Source organism: Silurus meridionalis, chromosome 19 (genome assembly GCF_014805685.1).
Source record: "Silurus meridionalis isolate SWU-2019-XX chromosome 19, ASM1480568v1, whole genome shotgun sequence".
Lineage (NCBI taxonomy): Eukaryota > Metazoa > Chordata > Actinopteri > Siluriformes > Siluridae > Silurus > Silurus meridionalis.
The window spans coordinates 17712954-17735772 of NC_060902.1; the positions used below are offsets into that span (position 1 = coordinate 17712954).

The following is a 22819-nucleotide window of genomic DNA, read 5'->3' on the forward strand; positions in this document are numbered from 1 at the left end:
TAATCTCAATACATACAAGAAGATAAATACAAACGAATTCATGAGTGTATTCACAGGTGACGTGACGTCTTTATGGAAACGCGGCAATGACGAGCGAAATGGATCATTGCATAGAGAATCTGAAATGGAAACTCAGGACAACGGTTTCAGGTTTAATTATGGAGGTGTGTGTGTGTGTGTGTGTGTGTGTGTGTGTGTGTGTGTGTGTTTTATATGGGAAATGCTCACAGACGATCCCACCGCCATGCTTTGTGATGAAATGATAGAGACTCGAGTGATTTTTGGAACAAAAAATGGTTGTGCTCTATCACGATGTGCATGCTATTGCTCCGAGGAAAATCAACCTCCAAATAATACAAGCGTAATTTAAATTAATTCAATAATAAATTAAGGAAACACACCAGACAAAGAAAAAAAAACAATGTTAAATAAATAAACAAATTACAAACACTTACAAATATAAATCCATAAATCCTCCAGTGATTTACAGTATCGCGCCGTAAAAGACACGTCTCTTTACAGTAGAATACAGCTGTGCAAAAAAATAAATAAAAAGGAGGAAAATAAAAGAAAACAACCCAAAAAAATGATGAGGTATGTAAAAAATGGATAAGGCTCTTAATTGCAAAAAAAAAAAAAAAAGAAAATCAGGCCAACAAAAAATAAACAAAATAACAATAATAATAATATCATAATTGAAGAAGAGATGAGGGCTTCTGTGTGTGATGGCACGATCATGGCTAAAAGAGAAAGAGGGAATGTTATAATGTCAATGTTGAACTCTTTCTCCTCTTCTTCGTCCTCTTCCTCAGAGACCATGAAAAGATGTGAGCGTTCGTGGGTTTATATAGAAGACATCTATTTCCATGCGTGCAGTCGCATGTATGACACTTTACACGATTGCATTCGAGTGCACATAAACATATTACAGGAAAAAAAAGAAAGACAGAACAAAAAACACATTCAAAAAGAAGATCAATCATCGCCTTAGTGGAAATGTCCGCTCGGTCGGAGAACCATCAGTCTCAGAAAGTCTGGAAAAAACTTCAAGAACTGCTTCTGTCATCATTAATCTGTGTGTGTGTGTGTGTGTGTGTGTGTGTGTGTGTGTAAGAGAGAGAGAGAGACACAGAGAGAGAGAGAGAGAGAGAGATGGAGCAAGGACACCTGAGCACAGGTTTACAGTTTTATAGCGTGATGTTATTAGGTAGAAGTGAACATTCTGGCGCCCCCCGGGTGGAGTGGAGCAAAACGTGTCTTGTGAGATGATGAAGGTTCAGACCGAGGGAGCTCATGGAGGATCTTCATCCGCTTTTCCTGGCCTGATCATCCACCTGCAGATAAAAGAGGAGCAAAACATCAGCAGGTGTCTCCCTTGAGTCTTCATGCACAGGAATCCACAGGTGTTTCCGCAAACCCTGTGTCAAATAATAAAAACCACAACAACAAATTCACACTTCTTATATAATACACTATCTAACGTAATGTAAAGGTTTGTAAATATGTGCAATTACAATTTCTGCTATTCTTTTTGAAGGCAGATACATTTTCATAAATCTACTTTTATTGAAAATGATCATAAAGTTTTGTGCTTTACAGAGTGATTTATTAAACACTCCATTTTGATGTTTACCTTTACCCAGGCCACCTTTACCTTAAGGGCCTTGCTCAGGGGCCCAAGAGTGGCAGCTTGGTGTGGCTGGAATTTGAACTCGGATCCACTTTGGACGACCTTCAGATCCAAAGTCTAATGCCTTCACTAAGCTACCACCTCCCCAGGTTTTTTTATTGAACCTAATAGTCATAGAGCAACAGCTAACGGTCAAGCAGTCAATCAGGAAGTCATTTTATTTGATTCGGTGAAGAAAGTGATTTCCACACAGATCCAATAGCATACTTTATTTACATTACTTTATTTACTTTTATTTACATTATTAGCTATTTCCACAACTCAAACTATTTATGGTCCACCCTCGAGAGGGGAACGATTGGACAATACAGACAAACCAGAAACCAAATTAGTGAAGAAATCTGAGAACTAAATCATCGTCACCGAATCCCTGAAAAGAATCAATCTTAAGTCTGCATTGCCTTGATAATATAAAACCTGCATTACCCTTCTGGAACACTAGAGGGCAGGAGGGTAGAATCTATCCCAGAGCTTTACAGCTGCAGGGATACACTGGGGGGGTGCTGATGTATTCCTCAACAATATATAGTAAATAAATGTCCTACTTGTGTTGAAAATTAAGAAGCAGTTAGAGAGAAATAAATATCTCCTTCATCCACAATCGTAAGCCACCACAGAATCGGTGTCTCTTCACGGTGTTAGCATGACGGCGTTAGCACTGTAACAAAGTGTGATATTAAAGCTCTCTCTCTCTCTCTCTCTCTCTCTCTCTCTCTCTCTCTCTCTCTCTATCCTGCTCTTTCACCATTAGACAGCATCACAAACCAAAACCTCAATCACAGTGATTTAGCCACACCCCCTGCACGGGTTTAGCACAGCTGGGATTGGCCGGTAATCTGCGGGCTGAGGCGGATTGGTGGCAGGGTTAAAAGTGCCTTTAATCTGATGTACTGACACACACACACACACACACACACACACACAAAGTTGTATGATGACATGGATCATCATTAAGTGTACCTTCTGCTCATTCAAAAGAGTTCTGATTTTGTCACATCTACATTACATCTTAATTCTTACTTTGCATATTCCAGTTATGTAGGAAAGCTGGAGTCAGAGCACAGAGTCAGCCATAACACAGCCATACTGGATCACAGAGAGTTAAGGGTCTTGCTCAGGGGCCCAACAGTGGCAGCTTGGTGATACCAGGACTTTAACCCCTGACCTTCTGATCAGTAACCCAGAGCCTTAACTTCTGAGCTCCAATTTCCCAACCTCACACACATCCCCCAAAGCTCTAACTGGCTGACCCACACTCGCTTCTCCTGCAACCATGAATGACAGGTCAGATCCTGCTGACCTACTACATCAGTCAGACGTGATTATCAACCTCTGTACAGTGAGGAGACAGAACAGGACAAACGCTGTGGAGACTAGATAAAACACTGAGGCCACAGATCATCAGTCTAGTGTCTACAGACTATGTAGCAATGAGATGCAGAACATCACACTGAATTAATTGTTGGGAGAAAGTCTCCTGGATGAAATAAGTGATAAATTCACAGCTCCAGTACACGTGGCTCCAGTACGTTATACGTTATACTTTATTCCAAGAGTAATATTATCAATGGTTTCAGTGGAATTCCACTGATTCCTCTGTCCCTCTTATTCAAATAAATTCACTGCCACAGAGGTAATAAATAAAGTGCAGTAATAAGAAGATACTCAGGGACCTAAGTGTTTTATATCCATTTTTATTCTTCCACATCAACATTTACACACAAAATAATGAGACTCCGGTGTATGTCGTACGAGCCCCCATGAATGAGCTGCTGCTATAGAAATGGTAACGTATAAAAACCAGGGCATTCGTTTAAACCTGCGATTTATCACGTGCAGTTCAATATTGTCACTTTGAGCAATTAAAATGAATTTTTTAACTTAAAAGGTTGAAAGAAATAAAACGTTTGAACATCTCATACCTCAACAATAAAAGCTAATATACGCAACACTACCTGAAACAATGACCCCAACATGTTCTGGGTTTGTTTAGTTTTTTCGATGTTCTGGTCATTTCTATGCATCTTATCTTTCATATAGTGTTCATGTAACTTTAGTATTAGACATTATCTGTTCTCTACTCTCGTTTGTGAATTGGATTACGCCTCATTCTTCTATTCCTCCTTTCTCGTCTCTCGTTTCTCTTTAAAAGAAGCTCTAACGAACAACTGTGGGGAATTCAGATCTTTCCAGACATCATAAATAGTATAAAAGACGTTAGTGGCGACAGGTTTGGATGTGGGCAGGCTTCACAAAAAGTGCTGTTACTTTTCTTTACGTTTTTTACTTTTGCGTGAATAAACAAGAAATTAAGGGTCATGCCTTTTCTATTTCAGATCTGTGTATAGACAGAAAAAACTTCATAATGCAATAATGTAAAATTGCTGTTTGCACACTTTCTGCTTGAACTAAATGTTTAAATGTACCATATTTATTTTTAGTATTATACAGACAATCCACTTGTACAACCTTCTGTGCCATACTGCTCGGCGCTACAGTGCTGCTACGCTTGTTTTTGACAGTTACTGTGTCTGCTCTCTCATTAACTTGTGCTGTTTTTTTTGTTTGTTTGTTTTATACTAAATGCTTTGTGTTGTAGTTGGAAGCTTTGTCTAGTTGCGTATTGATTTTGTTAATTTATGTTGTCTGATGTAGCAACCTGGGTCCTGTCGGAACGTTGTTTCGTTTCTATGTGCACTACACTGCATATAGTTGGAATGAGAATAAAGCCAATGTGACTCGAATATACATTTGTGCATATTAACCCAATATATTTCTAGCATATTTATATTCACAACCACAATATAGAAATCACCATCAGAATGTTAAAATGTAGATTTCTATGACATTTAAACCTAATAAAAGCACGATATTCTGAACAATAAACATTAAACACATGATACAAATGTAAAAGTGTCTCAACAGTGAAAAACATAAAACATTCCCCAAACTTGATATTTTTGGTTTGTTTTATTAAGTTGGCAAACATAAGCTTCATGAAGGTGTGGTTGTTGGTGTCAAGCTTAGCGGGGAAGAACTCTGTATAAAGTCCTGATCTTTACAACCCCACTGAACAACTTTTGCATGAAATGGAATTTGAGAACATCAGTGTCTGATCTCACTACCAGCTGAATGATCACTAATCCCTTTTAGTCATATAGTATGTTTAGTTTGACAGTCTTATTTGTATAAATATTTATATAGATATATACTGTGCATGGGAGAATATCAGCAATCAGCTGGAAAGGTTCACTGTAATATCTAATGTTTTGAAACACAGTATACACACCTGCAGTGCCTTGCACAGCTCATCTAATTCTCAGATTACAACTATTTTATATTTTGTTAGTCACAAAGAATCAGCACTGAGACATTGCTCTTCACAGAGTCTCAAACTGAATAATGGAGTATGAAATTAAAACTTACCGGTTCTCAGGTGTCCTCCATCCACAGATTAATGGGTGGCAGAAACAGTTTATAATTTTTTTTCCAGTAAAATGCCTCCTCTGCTCAGCCACAGTGAACCCTGAGGAGCAACAACACAGCAGATGGACACAATTTTTCTTTTGATTGCTTTGCTTTTACAGCTGTGAAATGGAGCTAGAAGGCTAATGTAGCCACCACGTAATGGATGCTTACAGGCTTCAGTTTAGCATTTTATACCAAATGTGTGTGTGTGTGTAATTCTTAAATTCTGTAAAGCTTCTTTGTGACAATGCCTATTGTAAAAAACACTATTGAAATAAACTTGAAAACTTGAAATAGAGTATCATTTATTACCATTAGTATACTGGCAAAATCAAACCTAAGCAGGAGCTTGGATGATTAACTATATTTAAAAGCATTATATACTTTTCAGTTTATTCTTTCACATATTCCTGAAATAAATAGACTTACTATCATGAGAAAACACTCACCTTCCAGTTAGCAGCTCACCAAAATGATGTAAACTTCTTGCCAATAGCAGACACAGCTGCAAAATACACCAGAAATAAAGGACATGAAGATATATAAAGGAATGTTTAAATATAAAAAATTCCTGATCATTTCAAGATGATACAAAGAAAGCAAAGTGATTCTTCCTGTCATGTATAGACTAGAATTTTTTAACGTACCGTCTCCTAGTTTCCCTGCTTGTTCCGCTGCATTACCAGGCAGGATTTTGCTGAAAACGTTTTCGCTGTCTGTGGGTTGCTGTGGTGGCGGCGCCGCACTGCCAATGCCTCCTGGCCGAGGAGCTGCTTTTGACCCTGTAAGAAGAAATACAGCAGCTTTTAGAAATATAGTCCTCAATTTAAACACATTGTGAGAATGCAGTTGCAAGGCAACTTGTGAATTTAGACTCACCAATGGCAGTTGCTGGGGTCGTAGGGGCTTTAGCAGTCTGGGGTGCAGCTTTTGATCCAATTGCAACTGCAGGAGATGGTGCAGCAGGAGCAGTTTCAGGTTTCATCTGCCCTCCCTGTTCAACAGATTAGACTATTTATGTACTGCTATCAGTTAACTCTAGATTTGACTCTTAATTCTTGTTCTATATTGCTTATAAAAGATCAATGAAACAGTCGCAAGTAACAGGGATCAGATTGAAGTATTTCTCATTTTCATGCTAGTTTTGTTCATTTGTAAGAACATTTCAATAATAAATTCAATTTCTACTTACCCCAGAAATTGTCGGCTGAGCTGTGGTTGGTCCCGCAGCCAGCGGTTGTCCTGATACTGGAGCCTGGCTTGGCTTAGGTTGTTGCTGGGCAGCCCCGGCTCCAACACCAGCCCCTATAGTGGTGGGCTGAGTCACACCTGCTGTGGTCGTTGCTGGCTGTTGTCCAACCTGTGGCTGTGACTGCTGCTGCTGAGTACGAGGTTGCTGGTTGGTGTGTTGAACCTGCTGCCCAGTTTCAGGCTGCTGAGGTGCAGCCTGCCTGCCAGCTGTTGGTTGTGTTGTGGGCCTTTGCTGTCCTTGCTGTGGCGGTTGCTGTTGGCCTACAAAGCCTTGTTGCTGTTGCTGTTGCTGCTGCTGTTGCTGCTGCTGCTGTTGCTGCGGCTGTTGTTGCTGCTGTTGCGGCTGCTGCGGCGGTTGTTGTTGCTGGTGCTGCTGCTTGGATGAAGGAACTTCTTGCCGCCTGGAAGCACCAGACTGCCTTGGCCCCCGTTGACCACTATGATGGTGCCCAGATGCAGGGTCACGGGAGTACTCGCCAGAGTCGCGGCTCCCGGGCTGTGAAGATCTGGGTTCTGAAGATCTTTTATGTGAAGAGGATGAAGTGCTGCGTGCTTCAGAGCGAGCCGATGGGTCCTTTGGATGTGATCTCGAAGAACGGGAAGATCTTGAAACTTCCGAGGGGTGCCGGGCTGTTGAGTGATGTCCTGAGCTACTAACATGGTGTCTGTGTTCTCGGGATGTGGAAGAGGAATGGCGTTGGTGGCTGTATTCATCTTGTGGCCACAAGTCTTCCTCAGGGGGTTCATCATAATCATGGTATGTGTGCTTGACATTGCCTCTCTTACCTGTAGAGGAGTGGCTTCCACTCCCTTGATGTCTGGAACGATCGTGAGTGGCCTCTCGTGGTTTTTCAAACCAGTCTGTCTCTTCCTGTCCTAAATGATATGCTTTTGATGGGAACCAAGACAAAAATCAAACGTCAATGCCATTGTAGAGGAAGAAGAGAAAAAAAGTACAGACTGAAGTCATGCAGAAGACGTGAGAATTCCCAAAGCATGCTACATTTCCAATGAGAGAATTGAAGTTGAATAAAAAACTTTAAATGTCCAAGTCAATAAGAAAATGGGAAAACCAGTAAACAGAAAGCATGCATAACACAAAAAACTGAGGTACAGACAACTTCACATATAGTCACAACACTTAGAAGCAACATGCAAACAAGGAGGCATATGTGATCTTCTGCAACAACCAGAACATTAGCATAAAAAGCTAACAAAATGTATCCATTCTGCTCTCCATGAAAAAATCACTGCCATGCAGTGTCTTGATTGGTGAGATGCACATTTAATAGGCAGGCATAATTTAGCACCAGTTACCTTCACTGTCTGAAACAGCACAGTGCATATCATCCACTAAGTATGGGTCATCTGGCTTGTAGGCATGGCTCTTAGGCATATCCCTTATGTGATGATCCTGAACATCAGGAAGAGAATGGCTGGAGCCATACTGATTTCTAACATCATGTGGGTCTGAGGCACGTCCCATACCAACCGGTTTGCCCACTGGGCTCAGTGGACTCTCTTCCTCTGAGTTCTGAGTACGCATAGTGTTACGTCCGCTGCGGCTGTGGGTACCCCTCTGAGATCGCTCCATGGCGTCTCTCTCATATGACTTACTTCTGTACCCTCCTGATTCTCTTGAGGAAATCTTATCCATGCCATAGCCTGTGGACCTTGATCTTCCAGAGCTGTACAGACGTTCATCTTCATCCAAGCCTTCTCTTGAGCCATAATACTTTTGCTGATCATAAACATTCTTTTTTACCCCTGATCTAGAAACCATAGTACAGCTTCCACCTGATGGTGTTGTGATTGTGTAGGAGGCCAAGTCAGATTCAACATCTCGTGCCTCTTCGATGGGGGAGAATTTAGAAATCTTCTGCTCCATGCCTTGCTTTCTGTGCTTATTACGCTTGGAGGACACAGCAGCTGGTGCCAAGTTCTTAGAAGGATGCTTTTGGCTGCCCATTCCAGAACTACTGCGAGGAGAATGCTTATAGTCATCATAGTAATAGGAAGATCCACCACTCACAGTTGTGCTAGGACGGCCATGACTGTCCACAGTACCCTGATGGTGGTAACTTGTGGTGCTGCCAGGTCTTCCATATAGATCCTCAGACCCATCTCCATAACCCATCCTCTGTGGGCCATTCTCACTCCCATAACCTGTCCTCGAAGCATCAGTCGATCCCATGTTCTCCTTTGTAAGTTCACTTATATCATCTATCATTACATAGTTTCTGGGTATATTTTGTTCTAGGTTTGTGGCATAGAGACCATCTGTACCATACCCAGATGTTGGACTTGGCATGTGCTCTGCCATTGTTTGTTCAGGGGTACGATATGGCCCATAAGCATTTGCCATGGGTGAAGAATAGGCACCACTAAAGCCAGTGTCCTGAGCTGAGGTGGCAACTGACACTGCAGGATTGGTAATTATTTCATAATTGGTTGGCAATTTCTGTTCAAGATCAGCTAGTGATGTATGTCGTGGCAGCTGATGACCAGAAAGCATATCAGTTTGGGGCTGAAAGGGCAGTCCTTGGCCAGGGTATGGTAATGTCTGTCCAGGCAAATGAGATGCAGGAGGCTGAAAGCTCTGGTGACTGGGTTGCTGCAGGCCTATATCTGTCTGATATGACTGGGCATAAGCATGACCCTGGTAAGGACCTTGTGTTTGATATAGGGAGGGTTGAGGAGGGTGTGGCTGAAAGGTGCCTGGCTGAGGCTGGGATGGTGCTGGGTACTGGGGTGCTTGAAATCCAATCTGCTGATAGGCAGCAGTCGGTGGCTGTGTCGGTGCAGGTTGACTCTGAGGATATGGATATATGACATAAGAGGAGGTGGGTGGATATTGAGAAGTCACATTTGGGTCAGAAGTATATTGGCTAAGAGGTGCTGTGCTTGGTCTTGACATCAGTCCATTTGCTTCATATGTGCCTGTTGGTATGCCAGTTAATCTAAGATTGTTCAGTTCACTGTCTGACATGTAGTCCCTTGCGTCCCCGATGCCACGCAGGTAGGCCAGCTCTCGCCTCTCACGTTCTTTAACCATGGTTTCCTTGCGTTGGGTAATGCCTAATTCCAAACAGCGTAGCTTAGCATCGATCTCTTTCTCTTCTTCTTCAAGTTCTGCTTGCTGTTTGCGTAGCTTGGAAGACTCCTGTTCGACAGCTTTTAATTCACTCAGAATACCCACCTTCATGACACCATGTGTTGGACGAGGCAATAGTCTCTGGGGTATTCCAGGGAGCTGTACATGTGGGACATTGCAGGAGTTACTATTGGGAGTGGTATCTCATCTGGAGGGGGGCTGGGGAGGGTCCGCTTCACTTTCCTCATAATTGAGTTCTGTAGCTGTAAGAAAGAAACAGAGGGGGAAGACGAGAAAAAGAAAAATCAATAACTGAAACAGATCAGGAAATAACAGGTTAAATAATAATTTACTTGTTATGTGTTTTAGGTTTTTTGCAAATCCAATACACCAAAGTAAAATACTATGTTGCTTTGTTTATTAATCTATTAATACCGAACATAAAAGAAAAACATTTCCTCTTTGTGTTATCTGTTAAAATACAAAGAATGTAACCTAATGATGTGGATAAATGTGAATTGAACAGGTTTATACAAATATTTCATATTGTAAATATTGGCGTTCTAGAATATATTTAGCATTTTGTGTGTGTGTGTGTGTGTGTGTGTGTGGGTAAGGAAAAAAGCAAAACAGCATATAAGACAACAAAGAAAATAAATAGATAATACAAAAGAGGAGAAATGCATAAATAATGAATAGACATCCTTCTTACATTAAAGTTTTTCTCACCTGACTACCTGAAGAGTTGTGACCCTGGTACAATGAGAATTTAGCCTTAGATGGGTCCTCTGAAGTTGGGCTGAGGGGTTTAGGATCTGACAGGGAGCGCTGAACACTTTTTATTGGCCGTGGAATAGTTTGATGCATCTTTGGTGATTCAGTAGTGAAGGCCTTTTGCTGGGGTGTGACATGTGCCCTATTGAGCTTCTCACTGGAGGCCAAGCTTGTCTCCAGCACGCGGTGAGGGGACAGAGGGGACACTGGGGAGTACAACACTTGTGGGGATTTGGGTGGACGTGGATCAACTGGTTGCTGTGTTTGTAGCCCAATGTCTAGTGGGTCCAATTTTCGTTTTTCAAACTTGGCTGGAGTGGCACCAACTACATGTAAGCTGGTGGAGTAGGGGCTGACTGTGGTAGAAACACTAAGCTGAGGAACAACCACTCCTTGAGACTGTGCTTCTGGGTCAGTCTGACAGGCTAAACTCTCCCCTTTGTGTGTCCTCTCTGGTGCAGAGATGTAGTGAAGCAGTTCAACCTTTGATGTCTCAGCCATGGTGATGTGAATGGCTGGTGAGACTCTTCCCAACTGATCTGATTCAGTTTGGCATGATGAGTCACTGGTTGTCTGGATAGCTATGCTGGAAGTCACTTTAGATGCATCAGTTTTATTTTCTGCACTTGATTCAGAGTGTTTGGAGTACCTTGAGCGACGACGTCGCACTGGCTGGCTATCCCACTCCCCCTGGTCCTCCTCATCTGTCTGGACACTGCAGTCAGCAATACGCCTTGTCCTTCTGCGTCGTGACATAAACCGATCCTCTGCATCTTCATCATCAGTTTGGACACTGCTGTCCGCAATCCTTTTCACAGGTTCCTCCTCAGTGCCATTCCTCAAGCGAGGCATTGAATTCTGTTTTTTAATAACATGGCTACTTCCTTGATCATCACTGTTCCTCAGGGACATTTCAGAGGCTGAACTAGGCATAGGTCTTGTGGACACCAGTGCTTGAACCATCTGCCCATCCATGCAAGGTAAAAACTGCAAGCTCTGGCCATCTTGTGGAATAACCCTACCACTTTGATCACAAATGATGGAGATTGCTTGAGGGGCGCCACCAACCAGCATTCCATTAATGGCACTTTGTGCAGTTGTTGCTGCTGCAGCAGCAGCTGCAGAGGCAGCAGCTGCCTCTGCTGCTGCCACTGCTGCCGCTGCTTCAACAGCTGCTGTCTTTTGCCTTTTCTGCTCTTCAAGCTGCAGCTGGAGCTGCTGTTGCAGAGCCTGAATTTGGTCTAGCTGCATCTTCTGCTGAGCCAGCTGCTCTCTCTGTATCACCAATTGAGTTTCTCTTTCAACTTGCTGTTGCTGAAGAACTTGCTGCTTAATGTTCTGAAGTTCTTGGATCTCGCGGTGCACGAGAAGTTGTTCTTTTTCCCTGTGCCTTTGCAACTCTAAGCGATCCCTCTCCAGCTCTTCTTGAAGACGTAACTGACGTAGCTTCTCTAACTCAATGCGTTCTCTCTCTAGTTGCAGTAGTTGCTCTTGTTGTTGCCGTAAATGTTCTTCCTCTTTCTCATCACTAACTGATGTATCTGACAGTCCTCTAGTAGTTGCATGTGGCTGTGACTGTGGCACTGATAAGTGGTCCTGTGTCTGAGACAAGCCTTGAATCACAGACAAATCTTTACTATTGGGCAATGATTGAGGATGGGTTTGTGCCTGGATTGACTGTAAAATTAGATTTTGAGTGGATGGAAGGACTGTGGCAGCATCTCCTGGAATGTCACCCTGAGAAGTCTGTTGGTTTAAAATTGTTGATTGGGCTGGTATAGCACTAGTCGGAACAGTTGCTCTGGGAGCAGATGGTAATGTTGTAGTTGATGTAATTGTGCCAGGTACTGTAGGCTTGACAAAATAGATAGGTGTTTCTTGGGAACTACTTGTAGTTGGCACACTCCCTGAAATAGAATCTGTGGCAGATGCTGGGAAAAGGGTTGGAGTGGGGTATCTGTAAGGTCCCTGTGCAGACAGAGGCATTCTTGGAGCAACCTGAGGCAATCGACTAAGGCTGGCTAGAGAAACAGCGGTCACACTGCTGGGAGGATAAGGCCTGTAAACTCCTCTTACCATAGGATTTAATACAGGAGCAGGTTGGGTTGTGATTGGTAAAGTGGATGCTATCGGAGTGTTTATCGTTGAGTATATCATGCCATCAGCAGTCCTCAGTACAGGAGGATATAAGGCCCGGAGCGTTGCCTGTCTAGCATTGATTAGATTTGTAAGGGCTTGGCCATGTGCTGTGGGCCTCCCATCAGGGCCATAAAGAATGTTTGCCCTGACTGATGTTAGACCTTGTTGAAGGCCAAGCCTTCCTATTTGGCCTCCTCTTCCAGCACCATATTGAAGAAGATCTGGGCTGTTAGTATAGCGATTTCCAAAATGATCCATTGAGTTAAGAGCAGCACACATTCTGCTAATTTCTCTGGCAGTGGTGGCACTGTACTGTGCTAGATTTGATTCTTGAGTGCCTGCCAGGTCACGAGAAGGATAGCCAAAGTCTCCACTGATATTAGACATTGAGCCGTATCTACGAAGAGGTAATGGTGGGGTTGAAACATCTTGATGTCGCAAATCAGTGTACGATCCATATTGGGCACCCATTCCAAGATATCCCGCTTCATATGCTTGTTTCATAGAGCTTAAATCCACTGCCAGATCCCCAGCATCTGTCCTTTGATAACACTGGAGTCCTGATTCTGCAAGATTTGTATCTGACATTGATGGTGGAAGCTGTCCAGACAAAGGCATAGTAAATGGTTTATGCTCCTCTGATTCCCCTTGCATATTTATGGGATAATGACCATCTTTTTCTAGCTGAGTTTGCTGATGAGGAGCTGAGGTAGGATCAGCAGAAGAATTTGGGTCTGAAATAGTTGTTTTACTTCTCTGGCCAAAGGGACCTGAACAGCTACCACCAAAAGGCAATTGGTAGACAACATCACAGCAAGCCACTTGGTTCTCTGACTTGATTTGTCCAGTGAGATCAAGAACTTCTGGTGCTTGATGTGGTTCTTCCCTTTTAACTATTTGTGTGACTGTACCCCCTTGTGATGAACCACTTTCATCTAACTGTACCATCATTGCATGGGGCTGTTCTGTTGAGAGGTTAGTGACTGTGGGCTTATTTTTTAGTTCCAGAGCAACCCCACCATATATGTCATGGCCTATAGTAGGGGTAGATGAAATAGAGGTTGATAAGGGTGGTGGAAGTGGGGATACTTTGGGAATGGCACTAATCACTGTTTGTGTGCTTCCACCACTTGTCTGGCACACCACTAAGTCTTTCTTCAACAATACTGGATGCACTTGGTTCGCTAAGTTGTAACGGGCAAAAGAAGCTGTATTTTGTTGGTGATGCTGGAGCTGTTGTTCAAGGAGCTGTTGTTGCTGTTGGAGCTTCTGCTGTTGCTTTTGAAGCTGCTGTTGTTGGATACCAAGATCTTCCAGACATGCATCTATCTTTGGAATTGAAGAGTCGGATATTGGTGTTCTTGGTTGAGAAAGACAAACAGCTGATCCAGCACCCTGACCAAAGTCAACTCGATTCTGCAGTGGATCTCCATAAACCATTGGGTATTTAGGCTGTGATATAAACATAGAAGCTGCCACAGTAACACTCACTGTTGTTGGTGTGGATATTGTTACATGTGGTTGTGCCTGTGCATTTAGATTCATAATGAGAGGTTGTACAGCTGTATGACGGCTTGGGGGTTGATCTGCATCAACTGAGTACCTTCGTGTGTCAGATGCCAAGGATGTAAGATCCATACCATGGTCTGTCATGATAATTGGAGCAGGCTTCACTGCTCTAAGGTCAACCACATTTCCACTTTGCGCCACTGTCCCTTGTTCAATAACCATTGAGGTTCCTGGAACATTGGATATTTTACACAATGATATGTTATCAGACCTATAACTTTGAGAAGCTGCACATGAGGGAGTGCTTGGCCCAGAAGTGACTCTTTCAGCTGCTTGTCCTCTCTGATAGGCAAGCTGAGACATTTGTGGTGATGTAGGAGAACTTGTTACAGAAGACTGGGTCCAATAAATTGGCTGTTGCTGGCTACTTGTTGGAGAAGAGAGTGGGGATGTAGAAGAATTTACAGTTATTGGTTTTGGGGGTTGAGTTGGGGTGCTTGATTCTAGTGTTATTACCATGACTGGGGTATCTTGGGAGGACTGCTGTCTTGCAAGACGAGGACCTGCAGTTCTTTGAGGAGCATGGGAGCCTTGGAGCGTAGATGCCACAGATGACATGTGATCAAGGATGTGTGTAGTTGTTTGTGAGTCAGCACTCTGGATCGATCGTACTTGCTGCTGTCTAGGAGCAGGCTGACGCACTTGTGGTGGAGACGGTGACATTTTAGAGGTTTGGGAAGGCATCCTGTGCTGGTTTTGTTGTGTTTCACTAACCCTGGCCAGTCCACTACTGCCACTGTCTGAAAATGATACAGGTGCTGACATCTGTGTAGGGCTTGTGCCTGGACTCAAAGATGTTGACCCTGTTCGTAAGTGCTGACTATTTGTCAAACTGGAAGTCCCTTGCTGCTCTTGTTTCACTGGTTGTCCCTGCTGTTTTTGCATCATCTCTGCTTTTCTCATCATTTCCTCATAAACCTCCTCTGCACTTTTTAATGATTTGTGTACAGCAGACGGTGACTCTGCAGATGATTTTTCTGTAGGTGAATACAGAGACATAAATGTTGGAAGATTGTATTCACTGCCAGACTTGTAAAGCTTAGAGCCTACTTCAAATCCTTCTGCCTCTGAGTCTATAGAGGGAGAGTATTCTGAACAGGATGATCTGTGAAGTTCTTCCATTTCTGCTGCTTGTCTAAGCTCCTCTGTTGGAGAAGCATCCTCAATTGGTGACAGATTGCTGGGTGGAGTCTTTGACCTCTCCCTGCGTCTCTGTGCTCTGAGTTCCTCTTTGTCCCTTTTAGTTTTCCTGGCTGTGCTGCGAATCCTTTGCTGTTCCAAGTCTCTCATCTTTTCTTGTTCTCTTAAAAGTTCTTCCTCTTCCCTCAGTTCGTCTTCTTCTGAAGAGTCCTCGATTGTTGGTAAGAGTGGGCCGTGAGATCGGTGCCTTGCTTTCCTCTGCTGCTTAACCTCTTCGAGCCTTTGCCTTCTGCTAGGACTACTATCGCTGTCATCCTCCAGTGACGACACAGATGTAGGAGAGGTTCCAGATGTATAGCTAGGTGTGGTAGCAGGAAGGGTTGAGGAATACTCTCCTCTTGACTTTTCCTCTGGTGATCCAGTCAGGCTTTCCATCTCAAGCTCGGGTTCTCGAAGGTCATGCTCTGTGCTAAGTTCCAAATCACGATTATAGCTATTGGTATTATTCAGTTCTATAGTCTTAAATCGCCTTAGGCCTCCTTGTGAACCCATCATATCATCTCCGTCATTGGACTTGTATGTAGCCTCATTACTTTTAGTGTCATCTTCAAAGCTGTTTGATTGCTGTGTAAGGCGTCGCCTCTCTTTTCCCAGATCACCACTGTGTTTATGACTCTTTTTGACTTTCACCTGACCTTCAGTCTCTACCACTTCTTCCTCATCTGCACTCATTTCCAAAATCTGTCTCCTCATAAACTCCTCATCTGTTAGGCCCTTCTGCAACTTTTGTCTGGTCGGTAAAGGAGACAGGCCACTTTCACTGCTGTCCTCCACATAGTCATGACGTAATTTGCAACTAAGGTCATCAGATACTTCCCCATCAGAATCGAATTGGTCTTGTGTTATGGACAGAGACTGGGGTCTTGTCTTATCGATTTCAGAGGCTGTCTCTGACTGTAAAAGAGGTCGCATAGAACTCTCAAGTTTTTTTATTTCGGAGGGGCTGGGAGGACTGCGCTGGGTAGACAAACCTCCTTCACTGAGTTTAATTCCCTCCTCTCGAATGAGTCCAGTGATCTCACTCTGGGAGCCGGATATGCCATCGGAGGAGTAGCCTGTGTCACTTAGACTCTGTGTACTGGACTTGTTGGAATCCTGTGAATTAACAGAATGACAAAATATTCTGTTATGCATTTATATAATCATGTGATTAAAGCATATCCTGTATGAAGTAAAACATCATAAACATGTCTCAAGCATGCAACAGTATTAAATCATGCAGGGTTAATGGAAATGTGCAAAGATAATGAGAAATAATGACCATGCCTTTCATACAACCCAATACCACCCATCAATGAGAGTGTTTTAAACTTTGATACCTAATTAGCATTAAAAGGATGACGTGGCATGTGAGTAATAATTTCCCTGAATCTGTGTGATCGCATAATGAAATTTCAGTGAGTAGTTAATGTGTATAATTGATTATTTTAGTGATAATGGCTTTCAAGTGGCTTTTCATGCAGAACATTTATGCAGATGTTGACCAAGGAATGATAAAGTTATGAATGGACCGTTTATGGAAAATAAGGACGATGAGGACACCGAGGGTCACTCACGTCATGGAGTTTAGATTTTTGCAAATCACAACTTTTCTTCTGGTCTTTTATTTCTTGAGTTCCTTTCTTATGCAACGCTTTCATGTCACCTTCTTTTTCGGTTTTGGATACTGATTGTTTCTTGCTAATGCCTTGCTCTTGTTTCCGAGCCTCTGTCTTGCTTTTGCTTGCAGGTTGGGAAGGGGTTGTCTTGGCAGTAGACGCTTGAGCAGGACCCTTGCTCTGTGGTGTTCCATGTTTGGCTGAAGAGAGAGTACCACTTACTTGGGCACCAGGTGTTTTTTGCTGCTGAGGACCGGCATGCCTCACCCCTGCCTGCTGACTGGGTGGCTTTAACTGAGCATGCTGTTGGGTTGTAGGTCCAGGCGCTCGGGGAGATCCCATGGGCTGAGGAGCAGGAGATGGGCCATCCCCCAAATCCCCTGAAATGGCTCTCTGTGTCTGGCATGTCAAGCAAAGCCATTCTTTCTTCTGGAAATAGGAAAGTACAAAAATTACCATGCATCAAAAAGCAATCATAGTCGTAACACAATCAATCACCATCCTGGGGCATTAAAGACATAATGAAATACAAGTCAATGCAAGTTAAATGTCGTGCTAGCTTTTACCTCCCTGTGTAAGCAAATTTCCTGGACCAGCAAAAGAAATATATAAAGAAACACAAAAAAGATCAGAGGTGCTGTGAGTCAGCAGTCATCATTTGCTATTTAGGTGATAAGAGTCCCACATACACCATCATGACTGCACCTCTTGACCATCAGAGCTAATAAACTTTTTTATCTATTATGACAGTTATCCGTCTACAGATCATGTTTACTGTCAGGACTCAATGTTAAAGAGCAGAAGAACCAAAGAGATGAGACAGTGGCAAAACAATCTAATCAACCAATTACATAGAAATGCCAGAAATATGAACAGAAGAAGTGTTGTGTGTGTTTCACATTTAACTAAATAAATAAAAATAAATAAAATATAAATAAAATTCAGATTTTCCGCACATGTGCAGTACAAATCATGTTTCAGCTACGGATCAAGTAGTGACAGTGACACTGCGCTGAAAGTGTGAGATTAAGCTTAAACAAACTTGCAGTCCACCGCTTAATATGTTCATGAGGAAATTCCGCATGTGAAACAAGCATTACTATAAGAACACGTGCACTGTAACGAAAGTCCTTTACCGGAACGATTCGGTACGAATACGTGCACCTTTACACCCCTACTTCCGTCTGGTGTTCAACCAAATCATTCTACTGAGTCATTCTATGAAGTTGCTTTAGATTTGGTCATGGTATCATTCGATTACACAGATCTGATTGTACTTGGCCACAAGGAGGGTAAAGTCATTGAGTTATCGGGCTGAATCTTGTTTTCTGCTATGCCATGTTTACTGTTATGCAATTATATTATGCCACCTCATCCTGCAATCGCCTTCTCTTCTTCACCATCCTCTCAGTCGGTGCCAGCTTTAATCACTCCATCCTAGTTGAGACACACGGATAAAAGTGAATCTGAATCCCTCACACCTCCCAGCATTTTAAAGAGCCTGCAGTCTGCAGTGCAGTGGCCAGAGAAGCTGGACGTCTTGTTTGGGTTTATCTAATTGCTTATGGGAAAGTGTGTGGGACGAGCCAGGGTGGCTGAAGGCATAGGGAGGTAGAGAAAATGTCCTCAAATGCAGTTTGAATATTTGTATTTCTATGACAGGAATGGGAAAGTCGAGCACTATCTTTTCCACAAACTGAAATAAAAACAGACTAGTCAGGATGAGCAGTCATTACTCTAACCCCTCACACAGAGAAGTGGGTGAACATGTAGATGAAGGCTGAAAGAAGACTGCATAAGTCTGGTAGACTCATTGCCTCTTTCTGCTTGGCTGCTGCTGAGGCTCTGGACGTAAAATAGAGAGCGGCTGAGGGAGGCATTAGCACACCAGCCAGATGCCTCCTGAATGTTTTCTCTTTTTTTTTAATCTCCCTTGAGTACACCATGCACGATCTAAATATAAATAGGTGCCGTTTCTGCGAGCTCTAACACGCCTCACAGCCAGCCATCTGGGTCTATTTCTGCCTTTTCATAGCAAAATTAAAAAGAGGTGGACCGCGATGGTGTGTGTGTGTGTGTGTGTGTGTGTGTGTGTGCATGTGTTTACTATGCATACCTGTACATAAGAACATGTGTCCAGCGTTCACACACTCTTACAGGCTCTCAGTACTCTGGTAAAAAATTACTACTGCCTTCTGACAACCACTGGTAGATATATTTATGTGAGATGGACATTTTTATGCTACTAATGTATTAATCGGCTGATTGACTACAAAAGATGCAAGTATGTAAAAAAATCTAAAAGAAATTTGTAGTTTGATTTGGCCAAAACATTCACATGCTGACAGAGTGTGTGTGTGTATGTGTTGGAAGGGGAGGTGTTACCCTAAAGCCCCTGTGAGGGGGTCGTTGTATTGAGTTACTGTGTTCTACGAGCTGGTAATGGATTACCGTTTTCTTTCTACTGCATGTACGATGACTCATGCACACACATAACTCGATTCTCGCAGCACACGTAGAGAGAAATGGCACACACTCACTCACTTACACACACACACACACACACACACACACACACACACACACACACACACACAATTTCAGAAAAGGCCTGAACAGATGGTGCTGCCTTGTCATGCTGAGTTTCACATCCACTCCCAAAAGAAATTCATCCACTTTATACACAAGCAAATACACGGAGCTGAAATGTCAGCCTTTATACAGCCTCCACGCGGCGCACACATATAAGCCTGCACACACACACACTCACACACTCACACGTGTGAATCCTTTATTACAGCTCTGAATGTATAGGGCAGTGGGGGTTCTGCCATGTTTGATACATATACAACATTAAGTACAGCCACAAGAGGGCGCCTCGCACAAAATGTCATCACGACTCTAAAGGAAAAATAGAATCAAATTATAATTTTCATTGTTTTAAATTTGTAAAGCGTCTTTAAAACAATTACAGGATTTTATAAAAATATGTGTAAATATGGCTGAATAAACTGTAAAACCCATCCCTATTTATAGCACAGTGAGTTCGCTGGCAATAATAAATAGATTAGAAAAGGAGTGATTCAACTGTGCAGGAGTGAGAGTGTGGTTTTTCTCTACAAGTTGTGTGAGGTTTCAGTAATGGAGAAGTGAAAGGATGTGAGGTGACGAGGCAGCAAAAGTCCATTTTATTACTGAGCCATCGTTAAAGAGCCCTTAACTTCAATTAGTGAGCAGCCATTAAAGAGCCGCCGTCACTGCAGGAACGCACCAAGTCACCACTTTACTCACTGGGAGAACCCTGAGCTCAATCACCCTGACAACCACCGCCTCATTATATACAACCACACAATCACCCTGACAACCACCGCCTCATTATATACAACCACACAATCACCCTGACAACCACCGCCTCATTATATACAACCACACAATCACCCTGAAACCACTGCCCCTACACATATAACCACACAATCACCCTGACAACCACTGCCCCTACACATACAACCACACAATCACACAAAACCACTGCCTCATTATATATAAAACCACACCATCACACAAAACCACTGCCTCATTATATACAACCACACAATCATACACAATCCACACACAATCAAAGAAAATAAAGTAGCTTTGTGTCATGGTGAGATACAGAACCTTTAACTACTAGCCACAATAATAAGTGCAATACAGTCTGAGATGTCGATGTTTCCATGCCGCTGCTGACCTGCAGCACAGCTCTGACATTAAAGAGCGCAATCCTGGCTGTAAACTAAACACACAAAAATAAATAAATAATGAATAAACTATTGAATAAATCAATGGCATTTCTCAGTAGTAAAAAAAATGTACATATGATTAAATGAAGCCAGTCACTTGGTCATGCCCCTTAGTATGTTTGTATACAGATACGTACTGGGTGAAAAGTTTGTATAAATATAAACACGTCATCAAACGTAATAAAAAAGGCAATCTTTATGTCTTTCAAGATATTTTATACGTTCAGAGGTGAATTCTAATCTTCAAGTGCAACACTAATCAGCTTCAGTTGTCAATAATTCATTCCCCAATACATTATTCTACACACACACACACACACACACACACACACACACACACACCTACACGACACTCTGACCATGTGCACATGCGAGTGTTGCCTGAACGACCTGGATTGCATGTACACGCCTTCTTTCCCAGCATGCTCTGCTCTCTCACGCTGGCAGCCCATTGAACACAAGTCGTCGTGCTGAGACGGAGAAAATGTCACTACTCATTAAAACCACACCCACACACAAACACCTTTTCTGAGGTCATACACTGATCTCAATAATATATTGTAAATAAAATGCTGGCTGTTTGGTGAAGTGTAGGAGTGTGGTGATAATCAGGTCCACGTAATCTCCAACACCATCATTACTGCAACGTCTCCTGGATTCTACACTGCATTCACAATCAGTCATTGTTTTGTTACAGAAGGATTATAGAAAGTATACAAATAAAACTTTATATTTTACATTCCAAATAGAGGTCCAGGTGAACTAATCAGTCCATGGTGTCTGAGTGACCTGCTGTTCAATAATGACCTCATAATATTCTGTTCTGTTCTGTTCATTATAAAGACATAAATTATAAAAGGAAATACTGGAATCTTTACAACTTCCCAGTAAGAAAGATCTGCCTGAGCTTCTCTCCTACTGATGACACTTTAACATATTGGCACCCATAATGAAAAGTAAGTACTACTACCACAACTACAACAACCACATCTACAATAACCACAACTACAACAACCATAACCATAACTACAACTACAACAACCATAACTACAACTACAACTACCATAACTACAACAACCATAACTACAACTACCACAACTACAATAACCACAACTACAACAACCATAACCATAACTACAACTACCACAACTACAACAACCATGACTACAACTACCACAACTACAACAGCCATAACTACAACTATCACAAGTACAACAACCATAACCACAACTTCCACAACCATAACTACTACTACCACAACTACCACAACTACAAAAACCATAATTACAACTACCACAACAACATCCACAACTACAGCTACCAAAACCACAACAAAAGAAAAACAGTACAGTACAGTAACAAAAACAAAGGATGTTGTGATGGTTGTTGGGAAGGTTTTCCTGCAATTTCAATAGTATTGATTGAGATGTATTGATATGTTCTGTTCATTACTACCATTATTATTATTATTATTGGTGTTGTTGTTGTTGTTGTTATAATTAGTATTATTATGATTGTTGTGATGTGTATTAGCTGAGGGATATGTGGAGGTTGTGCTGATTTGTAATTGCAGCATGAGGGAGATGGAATCAGTAAATAAGGACTCGGTGCTTTGATGGTATTTGACAGCAGTATGAATTCGGACACAGAAGTGCTGAGTTTTACACTCTGAGGAATCAGGATCGATGTGGAGTTTCAGAGAGCAGAGCACATTTAAATCGGCTTTCTTTCTCAGATTAAATCTGGAGCTCAGGGGTGTGTGTGTGTGTGTGTGTGTGTGTGTGTGTGTGTGTATGTGTGTGTTAGACAGTGCTGAAGTTTGAGTCAGGAGTTATGTGAGTTAATCCTAAAGACCTCTCAATGGGTCTATGTGGTGGCACCCTGAGTATGCACACACACACACACACACACACACACACACACACACACACACACACACACACACACACAGGCCTGATGCCCTGGGCCTGCAAAGTATTAGAGCATGAAAGGAAATTAAGGATCATCCAGACATCCAGTGATGGAAATAAGAAAAATGAAAGAGAGTGAGAGAGAGAGAGAGAGAGAGAGAGAGAGAGAGAGAGAGAGAGCGAGAGAGAGAGCGTGAGAGAGAGATAGAGAGAGAGAGAGAGAGAGAGAGAGAGAGAGAGAGAAAGGGAGAGGAAATGAAATGGACCAGGAAAGAAATACTATCAAGACAGAGCAGACTGCCACCAGCAGAATGAGAAAGCATCCACATCTTCCAATCATAGAC

General features: G+C 42.5%; 1 protein-coding gene across 1 annotated transcript in view; it reads right to left on the reverse strand.

The window, feature by feature from the left end:
• Window positions 1-411: 411 nt before the first annotated feature.
• bsnb (bassoon (presynaptic cytomatrix protein) b) overlaps window positions 412-22819 on the reverse strand; it is a 57214-nt gene continuing 34806 nt past the window's right edge. Inside the window, 10 exon segments of the mRNA XM_046875484.1 lie at window positions 412-1334; window positions 5117-5216; window positions 5608-5663; window positions 5806-5940; window positions 6038-6152; window positions 6351-7297; window positions 7727-9656; window positions 9659-9766; window positions 10233-16280; window positions 16742-17212. Coding sequence (XP_046731440.1) covers window positions 5623-5663; window positions 5806-5940; window positions 6038-6152; window positions 6351-7297; window positions 7727-9656; window positions 9659-9766; window positions 10233-16280; window positions 16742-17212 — 9795 coding nt within the window. The 3' untranslated portion in view covers window positions 412-1334; window positions 5117-5216; window positions 5608-5622.